Source organism: Melopsittacus undulatus, chromosome 6 (assembly GCF_012275295.1).
Source record: "Melopsittacus undulatus isolate bMelUnd1 chromosome 6, bMelUnd1.mat.Z, whole genome shotgun sequence".
Taxonomy (NCBI): Eukaryota; Metazoa; Chordata; class Aves; order Psittaciformes; family Psittaculidae; genus Melopsittacus; species Melopsittacus undulatus.
Genome location: NC_047532.1, coordinates 73,136,609 through 73,150,272, shown reverse-complemented (window position 1 = coordinate 73,150,272; position 13,664 = coordinate 73,136,609). Strand labels below are relative to the sequence as shown.

Below are 13,664 nucleotides of genomic sequence, written 5' to 3'. Positions count from 1 at the left end.
TTTCATTAGGATGAACCAGTTCCCATAGCAGGTAAATGCCGCATTTGAGGTGAATTCTCAGCATGTGCTGGCTGCAGGAAAGCTGGGCACAAAAGAGCTCTTAGACATAAAGAGTGGGGGAAAAAATATTTCACTCTTCTCAAAGTATGTGTGGGAATGTGCTAGGGACAATACACCCCTACAGCAAAAAGCAATGGTTAAACTTAAACCTGAAGATGGGCGCTGCAGCTCGCAGAGGGATGAGGAACATCCCTGCAGCCTGAGGTGGGACTCGGCACAGACAAACCTCCTCCTCCTCCTCACACAGGCAGTGGGAACCCAGCTCCGAGATGGAGTGGGGGAACCCAGCCTACCCCAAAGCCATCCACAGGGTCCAGGGGACATGCACCAGGCCAGCTCTGTGCAGCAGAGTGAGGGCAGTAACTTCTATCCCCTGTGACAGGACGCCAGGGTGCTGAAGTACCCACCCTGGTGCTTCAGGCTCCTTGCAGGGCTGCTACCTGCTCATTATGGTCCTGATTTCCATCACAGGATGTGCTCCCTTTGCCCTCTCTCCACAGCAGCCCCATGCACCATCCCTAAGGGGTCACTCCTCCCAGGCTCCATGTATGAGGACTCCCATGACACCCTTCTCCAGGGGCTGGCTTCCTGCCTCTGCACCTCAGGGTGCCGGTGTCACAGTCCCTTGGACATCGTGTGGGACTTACACTGGACATGGGCAGGGTGTTGGGATCGCACGTGTCTGCTTATGCACAGTGTCCCCAGATAGCTCCAAAGCACAATTCCCGCCATGCAGCCTCCAAGGGAAGTGTGGAGGGGCAGAGATATTTTCTACTTCACACTTCAGTGTGCTCTCTGAAGGGCAGGGCTGCATATTTAGTAAGGCTGAGAAATGAATTTCAACCGTTATTTTAAGCAGAGTGACTGACAAAGCTGAAAACTCCAAAACTACGGAGGAAATGGCAGCCTGGGGGCCTGAAACTTCCAGAATTAGAAAGAAACATCAGCAAGTCAGTCCACAAGATGCTGGAGCTGGATCCAGAGGAGGAGATTTGGAAGGACATCCACATGCATCCCTGCTCCATCCCCACTTGGGTCACACAGTCAAAGCATGACCTTTAAGAGCAGTGAGTGCTGCTGAAGGTCACCAGGGCTATGGAGGGACATTCTGGCTCCCTCTCTTCCTGCTGGACACCTGCTTGCTATCTGTGTACCACAGTCCCCCTAGACCTGCTGGGAGGAGGCAGCCAATGCTTCGCCAGCAGTGCCAGGTCAGGAAGTTCTGTTCTTTATCCTTTGTGAAGGTGCCAGCTCAAGGAACTGCTGCTTAATTTATCAACCAGAAAACACCAGCAGCCCATTAAAACAACCCTGCTTGTGACAGCCTCTCTTGTGTTCCACTTCAGCAAACAGAGCTGCAAATTAATTTGCCATTAATTGGTACGTGCACTTTGAAACAGCAGCAAGGTGTGAAGCATCTTCCTCCTCTTGAGTGCTTTCTAAGCAGAGCATCACTTCTGAACTCCCAGCACTGGGGCCGCAGCCAAGATGCAGCATCAGGCTGTGGCACAATGCAAACAAGAGATGCCTGATTGCACACCAGGAACACAGAGCGCTTACAGATCAAGTGGTGAAAGCAGCAAGGTCAGCAGAGCCCCTCTCCTCAGCAGGATTACGGGTGATCTCTTCTCTCCTGCTAGTGCTTGCTGTAATCCTCTTCACAAAGCTTTCCCCCTCGCTGCCGATTTAAGCTTGAGCATTGCTATTCCACTGCGGAATGCCGGGCTCAGGCAGGAGAGATGGCAACCGCTGCCTGGCAGCAGGGAGGAGGGCGAGTGCATGTGTTTGGGAAGAGGATAGGAAGTGGAAATTCTGGCTGCTGCAAACAGGCAGAAAGTCTGGGACCAGCCTTGTCTTGCAAGGGGAAGCTGCTGGGGATAGAGACAATGTCCCTGCCTGAGCCAGGGCACTGGGGACAAGTCAGTCTGCCCACACTGCCACATGAGGAGCCTGACCCCGAACAGAGACTGAGTTAGAGATGAGGAAAACAGCTTTAACAGTGAGGTTCAGCGAGGAACAGTGCTGCACCGGCCCCACACCAGCCTGTGGGGAGGGTCCAGGGTGGGACAGCCCAGAAAGTACATGGGAGGTGTGTGAAAATTACAGCCACTGCCCCGTAATACAGAAGCAGGGTTATAGCCTGGGAACAGCCAAACCCACCTTTTTCCCTCCCCTCAGAGCACTGGAAGTGAGATCCCAGTGGCTGATGCATCTTCCCAGTGGCTCTCAGTCACACCTCCCTCTCCTTCAGACCATGAAACCCCTGGAAGCATCCCCACATCCTCCATCAGCCTCCTGTCACACCTTGGCATCAGGGATGCTTCCCACCACGCTCACCTCCATCCCCAGGGCAGCTCCTGAGAAAGGACACAGGAGCAGTGCTGTGCATCTGCCATTCCTGCTGGTGCAGCTTCCCCATCACCCCCCTCAGCCCCTGACCACTCTCACCAACCTCCACTTGCTGGCAGATCTGTATGAGCTTGGCCATCTGGTTCTCCAGTTCACTGTTGCGCTTCACCAGGTTGGTGAGGTTTGTCTCCAGAGTTTGCTGCGAGAACCGGGAGAGGAGGAAGAGAAAAAGCAAACAGGTCAGCAGAGACAGGACCCCCTGTCCCAGTGCCCCAGCTGCGATCATTTCCCACTCCATGTGCCCCCCGAGGGAGCCACAACTGGAATAACTCTGGAATAATAGCTCGGGTTTCCTGTCAGCTCCTGGTGAGCTGTGTGAGTGCTTGACACTGCGGTGGCCCTGGGGAGGTGACAGTGGGGTGTCTGCCCTTTGCTGCTCCTCTGGGGCTGTTGGAGGAGCCAGGGCTGTGCTCTTTCATGCAGCAAAACCAAGCGTCTCCTGTGCTCCCTGAAAAACTTCATGGTGAGCTGGAATAACACCAGGAGTATCTTCAATATCTCAAAAATGTTCTTAGACCACTCACTTCTGCCAAACCCTCTGACAATGGGGGGAGACCAAACACGCTGCTCCCCAGGTTCCTGCCCAGGAAGAAGCCAGCATGGCTGTTTCCGTCATCCACAGATCTCATCCTGCTTCCTTACTGAATCGCATATGGTAGGGAAGGGGGACAAGATCCTAATGAACCACGGGAGAGGCATCTCTCTCCTCTGCAAACTGTCCCTGCCAGAGCAATGCAGGGATGGGCAGAGGGAGCAATGCGGCAGCTCTGGATGGGGCTAGGGCAGCTCCTGCCAGACCTCACTGCAGGCTGCTGTACTGGAGCAGAACAGGAGAAAGGGCCTGCTGGAGAAGCTGTTGATACCTGCAGACCCACAGTGGACCAATGTTCATCTGGATATCAATAATTTAAGGGACAACACATTTCCATTAAAATATGTGGTTCCACTAAGAGGAAATGCTTTATAACAAGCACTCAGAACCTGTTGCAGCTCTTGTTGGGAAAATGATATCCTATTAATATTTTAAACATCAGGGCTGGAAAAGGATCCCTGCGGTGCTTCCTTCATCTTTGGCTGGAAACTGCTGTCCGAGACGTTCACCGTGGCTGCAGCAGGCCCAGCACCACAGCTAATTTGGGGGCTAGTTAGCCAAGACAACTTGGATCACAGTCCTGGAGCAAGGGCAGAGTGCTCATTCCTGAAAAACCACTGGCTCCCAAAATAGCCCAGGCTTGTTTGCAGCGCTGCAGACTGCAGCCAGTGGCGGGTGAGGCAGCAGGCGGGAGCAGGCTGGAAAATGGAGTAAAACCCCGGGTGCCTTCATTAAGAGGAAGTGTTCTGCGTGACAGTGTGGTGTTGATAATGAAGCAGCAGCTGCTGGCGGCTCCTGCCACCCTCTCCCTACAGCTCAGTATTATCAAACACAGCCAGACGCAGGCACCGAACACCTCACTTGCTGATCACCCCCTCAGCCCCCCCCCACTGCACTGAAGGTGCAGCTCTCAAATGGCAGCGGATCTGCTTCCATGTTCCAGGGCTGCTGTGCAGGGGGCATGAACTCGAGATGCGTGTTTTGAAGGGCATGAGCCCAGCACATACCCGCAGCATCCCATGCCTGCCAGGGACAGCATCGCTCCTCCCTGTCCATCAGCACCCACAGACTGCCCCTGAGCACCCATCCTCCAGTGAGCAGTGCTGAGGCAGGGGCTGACCCACACTAGTGATATCTCCAGCACAAAACCTGGCTGCACCTCTGGCTGCTGCGAGCCCACATGAACACACAGATGGAACCATTTCCTTCTATTTGATTTGCTAAAGCAACTGAAATGCAGCAGAAGCTCTGATTACAGCAGCTGGGTTTTCTGTAGGTACATATAAATTACCACAGTTATAGAGGTTGTTTTTTAATTGCATTATAACATGTTCATAATTTCCCCACATTCTGGCCTGAAGTACAGACAAGATGATTGCTCTACCAGTGAGAAGAGAAGAGAGAAAAAGGGAGGAAAAGGAAACTCCACCGTATCCTTGAGAAGAAGGCATTGGTGCTTCACTAGCGAGAGCAGGACCAGGGATGGAGAGTGCATGGACACAAGAGTCCCCATGGGAAGCAGCTGAGTCCTGCCTAGGATGAGGTGCTTCCCATACAGCTCCCAAATCCCCCTTCAGGACCCATCCCTCCTCAGCAGCTCTGACAGGCAGCTCAGGGGCTGCAATTCGTTTACCTGCTGGTGACTGGATGCACAAAAACACATTCAGGGCCCAGTTAAATGAGCTGAGTAGCACAGCACAGATGGGCAAGTGCTGAGCTTCATGTTCTATTTAGTCATGTGTGTGACGTGCCACAACTCGATTTTCCTTTTCCTCCAAATACCAAACAAGCAGCTGAACCACAGACAGATTTTCTGTCTGTAGCCAGCAGCTCTCCTTCAGCAGAGGGAACTCCTGGAGTGGGACAGGAGAACCTGGAGTGCCTGGGGAAAGCCTTGCCGTGGGAGCACACAGGGCATTGGTTGCACGACGACCTGCTGTTGCTGCTGCTGCTGCTGTTCTATGCTGATGCTCTCTTGCAACCTGACAGGCGAGAGAGCCAGGAAGGGTCTCATGTGATTCTGCCCTGTTACACAACCAGCTTTCCACATTCATCTTCATGCAAAGGCTTCCAAAACTGAGCATTTACTTTCCGTGATTTATTTAGGCTTTTTCCACTGCCCTTGTTAATTTGTAACTGCTTTCAATAGAAGCAAGTCCCTGCCCAGCTCCCACCGTGTACCACAAACACAAACCACATGTGTATCCATAACCCCTCGTACAGGCGCACACGCATACAAGTCAAACCAGCTGTGAAATGCAGAGCAGCAGGACAACGTGTCCCTGGGTGCCCACCATCACACACCAGCTCACCACAAGGAGCAGGGGAGGGAAAGGCAGCCACTGGTGGGATGGCGGAGGATGCACACCGAGCCTCATGGGCAGTAACACAAGACCCAGGGTGCCAGCCCTCCTGTGCCAGCCGTGTTGCACACACCTCACCTTCCCCCAGAGGGGAGACCTTCCACCTGCTTCCCAGGCTACAGGGTATTGCCTGGGTAGAGAGGGACAGGACCAGGATGTCCCGGGATGCTCCAGCCCCAGTCTCAAGCCCTTGTTCCTTTTGGAAAGGCTGCCAAGGGGCTTCTCTTACCAGGCTCCCCCTGAATGAGAACTGGGGGGGCAGCCAGGCTGCTCCTGCTCCCTGTCACTAACCCGTGGCCATGAACAACAAGCCCTGAGTAACCCTCCCCTGCAGCAACATGGGACTGAGAACAGCTTGTTCATCCTCCTCAGGAAATTCCTCTCCTTCAGTGGCTTCAGACAAGCTGGGGTTTTTGGCAGGAAGGGCTGGAGGAGGGAACTGAGCTGGCATCGCTCGCAAGGAGTTCCAGCAGCCTGTTGGGTTTACACATGATCAGGAGCCAGCTGGAAAATCCTGTAGCAGAGTGAAGAGGCACTTGAATGAGAGGACACGTCACATCCTCTCTCAACACCCGCTTCGTACCTCCCAGGAAACCACATCCTGCTGGCCACTGCACTGCGGAGCCACTGGGAAACAGGCACCTCTTCCAAGGCAAAACACCCCTGCTCCTGCTCACGCTTCCCAATCTCCTGGCAAACCCCTGCAGTGCTTGCCCTGTCTGGCTCCACTTCCCTCCCTCCCTTCCCCAGTGCCACTCCGTGGCGGTGAGGCACCGACCATGGGCCCTCCCTGCTGACAGTGGAACACGGGTTCCATCAGCAGGATCACAGCTCCTGGGGCAGGAAGCTGCTGGACAAGAGACCTGTAACACTGACGTGACCCAGAGTATTGCACCACAAAGGTCTGAAGGCTCCAAAACACCTCCTGGACCTTTTACTGAGGTGTAGCAGCTTTGTTAGGGCCCTTCTCATTGCATCACTCCACCTACACACCTTCACAAAACCCACCATGCTCCTCAAGCAGCTCCTGATGGAGCATCGCTCCCTCTCCCTGTGTACCATGGGGACACACCTGAGGCACATCCTCAACCATGGCTGAGATTCCAACATCCACCAAGCCACATGGATGCACCCAGAGTCAGATATCTCGAGGTACATCGGGTTTCTCAACTGAAGAAACAAAAGGAAAACCAGCCATGGGTACCACTCGCTGCCAGTCAGCAGGAGCAGCCCTGGGTTGCACTTGCTTCCTCCCAGCACCTCGCTCCATGTTCCCGAGAACATGACAACATGTTTCTGCTCCTGCAGACAGGGAAGCTGAGGAGCGGGGAGGAGAGCACATGCTGATTCTCCTGTAAATCAGAGCTGTCCCGCACACAGCTCCAAGGGTGAGGAAAATTAAACAGAGTAGTTTAATGCAGTCATTCCTCCAATGCTGCTGATTACTTGCAGACTCTGTCTGAAGCATCGTTTTGGCAGGTTTTGCTGTCTGGCTGCTCGCGTGCATCTCAAGAACTTACACCTCTCTTCTTTTTTCTTTCTGTCGCTGCACCATTCACAGAAAGAGGGGCTCTGCTTCAGAAAACATTCCTTCAGGGAGAGATGCTGCAAGAGCCCCAGCACCTGCGAGTCCTTGGCAGGAGTGGTGCTCCCCACTGCAGTCAGTAGGGGAAGGGCTCGCTGGTGATGGATAACCTCTTGCTGCTGGAGCTTGTCCACACCACAGTGTATCCCAGGGAACGAGCTGTTCCCTGGCAAGCCACATTGATCCATTCTCCCGGGTAAAATGAGAAGAAAAATGGGGATGAGGCAGCTGACATCCCTCCCTGCCATGGGGCAGTCGGCCCTTCTCCTAAGTCATCACATGGTGCAAAGGCTCCAGCAGTGAGACTGTAGTGCAGAGGGGAGAACCCACCCGCCAAAGCACAGCATGGGCAGCCTGTGCCTTGTGTGAGCCTTGTCCTAGAACCTGGAGGAGAAACCAGGAACTGCCCGTAGGCAACTCAGCTTGCACGCTGGATGTCAGGATGGTCCATGGAATGCTGCCATGCTGGAGGGCTGGCCACAGCCAGGACAATTCCTTTCTGGCCACTCCAGCTCAGCACTGTGACAATCCTCCAACACTCTAACAGTTACAAACACATCAAGAAATCAGAAGAGGTTATTGTTGATACCAAAAAGCTTTAATTTCCAAGTCAGCTATGACAAGAAAAACACCCAAGGACCAAAGTACTGCAGTGTCCATCACTTGGAGGAGAGCAGTGCTGCCAGCACAACTCAGTGGTCCACATCTCTCATCCCTGTCTCCAGTGCCAGCTGCTTCCCTCAGCTTCCAGCCTAAACCAGCTGAGCTGCAAAGGGCAGCTACTGAGGTGCTGCAGCACGTTTCCTAACAAACCCTCCTGCACAGACACACAGCTTATTGAGGTCCTTTGCAGTTACATCCTTTCATCTTCCCAAAGCAGTTCCCTCCTCCTGGATGGCGTCAGGATTCCTGCAGCAGTGTTGGAAAATGTTTAAATATTTTATGAATTTCATCCTGGCTGTGACGAGCCCGTTTTCATTCCTGAAGCCATGTAACCATTACCTGCTTGTTTGAGCTGCCCTACTTCAGCACTGCGAGTCTCCCCTCCCCACTTCAGGCTGCCTGCTTCCCAGTTTAAAAGAATGTGATTTTCAGACATCTTATTAAACTTGCTACATTTGCTGTAAGAATTCCTGGACTGTGGTGAGTCCTGGGCTTATCTGTGTACCTTCCACTGCTTATATTTATTCCTTTAACAAGACAGAGCAGGAGGAGCGAATCTCCCCTGCTCCAAGCAATGCCTTTGTGCAGGAATTTTCCTCTTGTGAGCAGTCTCTGGTTCTTCCAAACCAGTTTCAGGTCTAGAGAGGTCATTTTCTGATGTGCTGCTCTGGGTATCCCCAGCAGCTCTGCTGTCCCCACGGGAATCAAGCATCACCCGCATCCCTGCATCCCTGAGTAGCCCCATCAGTCAGGATAAGAAGCCATTAATAACGATCCTGTTTTATCCTGCCACAGTTACAAAACCAGAAAGACACTGCAGATGCCACCTTCAGCCCTTATTCTTCGTCATTCAGTCCTTTTGGGTTCTGAGCTCCCTTTGAGGAGCTGAGCAAACTGTGCCTCAGATGCAGCTCTCTCTCCACTGATGAGAAAGGACATTGGGTGGATTGGCTCAGGTGCATCTCCAGCAGGTGCAACTCCAAGCTGGGAAGCGCAAACTAACCCAAAACTATCCAAAACTCTTTAAGGTCATTTAAAACAGCTTAAGGTCATTTCAAAGCTCTTCCTCCTTAACAAGTCACAGTTAGAAAAATACCCCTCAAAGGATGGGAACCTTCAAAACTAAGTGATTTACCACATGCCTTCTCCGTCCCAGGACCTCAAGGTGCTGACGCAGCCACAGCACGTGTCCATCTCCTTCCCTGAAACCCCACTTCATTCAGCCAGAAAAGCAACAGCCTGATGACTTTCTGTGAAAGCTCTTTGGAGGCTGCAAGGAACAAGCCCCTTTCACTTCTCATTGACGCTGCTGCAGGTCCCTGCATGGGGACAGAGGATTCGTGTGCTGGCAGCAGTGTGGGTTCCTTCCTGAGATACTCGGGGCTTTAAAGACACCCAAGGTGAACCCACCTTGGTTGCAGGGAGAAACCCACCCAACACCTGGGTCAGGGTTAGGCAGAGTTATGGACACAACCCTGGGAAGGCAGAGACTCCAGCAGGCAGGCAAAAAAACACAGCCTGGAATGTGGATTAACCTTGGGCATGGAGGAAGGGTTAGGAACCAGAACACAGTGAGCATCTGGATGCACCCTTCTGAATGCGAAGGAATAACCAGAGGGCAAAGCTAACGACAACACAAGGCCATAATAGATCATACCACAAGGAAACATGCCCTGCAAAGCTGAGCTACAGTTGAAGGAGGACTGTGAGACATGAAACATGAGCAGGATTGCAGCTAGCAGTGCCCCACTGCTACTGTCTTTGAAGGCAAAAGTGAACAAAACTACTTTCGAAGTATAAAATAGAGAAATGGCAGCTTCACTCCCATAAATATGTATATCCTAGTGGAAGAACCGACTGGTGGAACAGAAGACATGTCCTTTGAAGGATTTTCAGGAGCACATGTTAAAGAACAATGTACAAGTTACACTTAGAAGCTGCCCTGGAAAGGAAGGGAAGGTGAGAAGAGACTCATTCCAGTGATCATGAGCCTGCATGAGTCCACTAATGGCAGTGCAATTATGTTAACTCCTTGCTGCAGATAATGGTATGGCTGTGGAGAGCCCTTCAGAATACTCCTAGGGGTATGTGAGGCTCGCATGCAGAGATGGGATTTCCAGGGAAAGAAGCCTGGCAAATCCTGCTCTCAGGCACAGGTGAAGCATTGCAATAGCAGGAGACTGTCACTGATAACGCCTAGGATCAATTATTAAAGGAAGAAAAGGACAAACTAACCAAAAGAGCATCAACAAACAGATTCCTGAACCATCTGGGTTCTACCAGAGAGGCTGAGCACTTTGCTGGCCATTTCCTGAGCAGCTCTGGCTGAAGACACCCGTCCCCTCAGCGCCCAGAGCTCTGATTCACAACCAAGAAAGCTTCATTAGCGAGAGCTTTCTTGCATTTACCCTCCAGCAACTGCAGGGTGCAGTGACATGGGAGGAAGCATTATCAAGATACTGATCTCATTTCCCAACTGGCTGACAAGCAGTGCAGAGCCTGAGATCCCTTCCTCAGTCGGGTTGCAGTAAGGTTATAAACCACTGGGGACTGTATCAGCCCTTGTCAGCATTTTAAACTCAACCAACAGCTGAGGAGACTGTGATGGATCCCAAGGAGGTACAGTCACCCCCTGGGCCATTGGCAGCACACAGTTTGAGACCTGAAAGGTCTTTCCAGGTTAATAGTATCAACCAAAGAGCTCAAAAGCCCAACCTGAGGCTGCATGGAGGAAACCTGGAATTTGACAGGTCATTTACACATGTTTAAGTACAAACTGGTACCTGCACTGAACAAATACTTGAGCTGCTGCTGCAGAAACGAGAGATGAAATTCTCACTCCACAGAAAGTTAAAGGAAGTGCTTGGGAGAAATCCATGGAGATCAGACATTCCCTGGCGACATCAGGTTTCCATCCAGCAATAAGGAAGATTCTTTGTGACCTTCACCGGGCAGATAATGGACAAAAACCCCATTATCAAAATCCCCCGATTATTTCATTCCATTCCTATCACACCTCCCAGACCAAAGCAGCAAGGCTCAAGCAAACAGCAATGACGCTACAGGAGGGTCCCTGTGCCACCCTTCCCTGCCTGCCTGCTCTGCACAGCAGTGTTTAGATTCAGCTGTTATGAAACTGACTGTGAAATGCATCAAATGCATTAGAAGCAGAGTTCACGCCTAAACACCGGGGAGATATGTTTTGAATTACAAATACCAAATTAGCCTGAAAGCGAAGCGAAAGCTCCTGCATTTCCAATCACTGCAGAAAACATATTGAACTCTGCAGAGATCAGAAGGATCCAGCATCAGAGGTCGATGACAAATGCCAGGAGAGAAATCAGTTCAAGGGGGCTTGACTCGTGTTACAACCACGACCCCAGGTTCAGCTTTACTGAGCCAAAACACTGAGGAACATGGTTTTAATCTGAAGTATTAATTGGCAATCAGATGCATCAATTCTGTCTGCAGATGGCTTATCCTCCAGCCTGCCTGTTGGTCCCACTAAGCACATGGATGTGGTCCCTCACCCTCCCTGCAGTGGGAGCTCTTATTGTCCTCACCAGCTCTTTTCTCTCCCTTATTTTTGCTGGTCCCTCTGGCCAGGAGCTGACACAGGCAGGTCTGACACGGACAGAGCAGTGTTGGACACCTGATGGCCTGTGCTTGGGGGCAGAGGCTGCCCCTGGGAGGCAGTGGGACAAGGGGTTAGGAAGAGGACAGTGCCTGGTCCATGAACAAGGATGGGGAGAGCAGCAGGTCACCCCAAGGGGAAGAGCTCAGAGGGTAGCCCAAAGGGAGGAGATGCAGCTTGGCACATCCCAAGTCCCCAAAAACCTCTGCCCGCAGCTAAGCCTCATCCTAGACACTGCAGCTGAAGAAGGGTTATCATACAGCCATGGTGGGGCAGGAGCTGCCTGCTCTGGGGCTGTGACATCCATCTCCCATCCTACGTCTGGGACACATCCCACCAATGGGACCAGGCTCAGCACCCCCAGGCTTGGCAGACAGAAGCACCAGACCCAGCACGGGGCACAGCAGCATCACCAAAGCTGTGTCAATATTCACTCCCCAGCCCAGAGGTGCTCCTGCCCCTTCCTGCTGCCTGCTCCCTTTCTCAGGGTCTCGTGCTGGAGACAGCTGCAAGTGATGGGTAATGAAATACAGAGCTCGTGTTTGGTGCCTTCCCTCTCCCAGCATGCCCTGAAAACCTCAGCTCCCAGCACTGAGCATCAAAGGAGATGATCAAACACTTCAGCAGCAGGGATTTAATTCCCCATTGCTCCTGCGCACGCTCGGGAGCTTATTTTCCTTCCCCCCATCTCTGCAGTAGAAGCAATGGGAGTTTGTGGCACAGGAGGAGCAGGCTGGGGCCTGAGCAGCAGCGTGAGGGGCTCAAAGATCAATCCTGTATGAAGCCTTCATCTCAGTTTAACACCTCCAGAGCTGGATGGGTGAGCAGCATGGGCAGTCTGGCCCCATGCAGTGGATGGATAAGGATGCTCATGGCCTCTGGCTCTCAGCTCATTGTCCTGAGGAGGGTGTCTGCTTGCGGGGGAGAGAAGAAAAAATAAGGGTTCCCCAAGAGCCCTCCCGGCATGTGGCTTCCCAAGAGGTGAAGCCACAGGAGACATGCACAAGGGAAAGAATCAGACAGCTTGTAGAGTCTTGCAATGAGCACTGCAGCAACCTCCTGGAAACAAACCTTGATGCTCAGACCACTGTTTTGGTCCTGAAACAGATGTAGGGACACCTCACTCCACAGTTAGATCTGCAAAACCCTGTTTTTGGCATTGGAACAGGATGATGTTCAGACGTGGCAGGGGTGAAACCCCCTGAGGGGAGGCACATGGGGAGCAAATGGGAACCTCACTGGCTTGAGGTCCACTTTGTTCTCAGGGACAGGATTCCCCAAGGGCTCCCCACCTTCCAAGGGAGAGCCTGAGAGACAAGGGACCCAAAATTAACAGTTCACAGGGAAACAGCCCTGGGAAGGCTGCACCACTTTGTGTCATTGTTCTCAACAGCTTGGCCTGGCGGGACAGTGCCCGGTGGGTATCCCAGTGATTAGGAGCATCACATTATCTTCTGCAGCACACAACAAATAACGCTAATGGTGGGGATAATGTCAAGCAGAATTACATTGGATTTTAAACAGCTCTGATAGCACATGTTAAGCAGACATGTAATTAGCACTGTGGTGCCTTGATAACATTAATAACGGAGCTAATTATAGCGATATAAATAGCAAGATTAATTGTCACAAAACATCAGCATCAGGTTCTGAAAGACATCCCAAAACCTTACCTCGTGCTCAGGCACTGAGGCTGTCACAGAGAGCAGCGGAACATTCTGGGGGTCTGATCTACCCCTCAGTGAGGCTCCTTCCTGCTCAGGATGGCAGCAGCTCCCCAGAGCTCCACACAAGGTGTGGAGACTGAACCTCTCCTCTGCAGCTGTCTCCTGCCTCCTGGCTGCTGCGTTAGGTGACACGGCTGCAGGGAGTGCAGCCCCCAGCACCAAGGTGGTCTGGATGGGGACCAGCCTCTCATCTCTGACTCTCCTCCACACTTTTCCTTGCAGAGCAGATTTGTTTGGAAAGACTCAGATGAGCTGGAGAGAAGGGGCATGGGTGTAAAGCCCATGGAGCTGCTGTCTAAAAAACATCTTCCCACATTCCCTTTGTGTGGGACTTGCCTTCACTGAACAAACTTTCCCACCTCTCTGGCAGCAGCACATGAAAGCCTCGGGTTTCTTGGAAGCAGAGACAGAGCGCCAGCCAGCTGCCCGGGACGGGGCTTATCTTGGCTGATTTGTTGCTTATGTAAGGCACAGTGAGACTGTGAAAACCAGAGCTGGAGATGCTGAGATAGAGGCACAGCAGTCAGTACAAACTTAGCCCCGGGGCAAACGCACTGACTTCATCAGGGCTACACTGCAAGAAGATTTTAACCTGTTGTGCAGATGCGAGCACCAGAGTCCCATCCCTTGC

General features: G+C 52.3%; 1 protein-coding gene across 1 annotated transcript in view; it reads right to left on the bottom strand.

The window, feature by feature from the left end:
• The window catches only part of MID2 (midline 2), a 64,828-nt gene that overhangs the window by 13,799 nt on the left and 37,365 nt on the right, over positions 1-13,664 (bottom strand). The window contains exon 3 of the mRNA XM_005143576.3: positions 2,513-2,608. Coding sequence (XP_005143633.1) covers positions 2,513-2,608 — 96 coding nt within the window. The remainder of the gene's footprint in view (positions 1-2,512; positions 2,609-13,664) is intronic.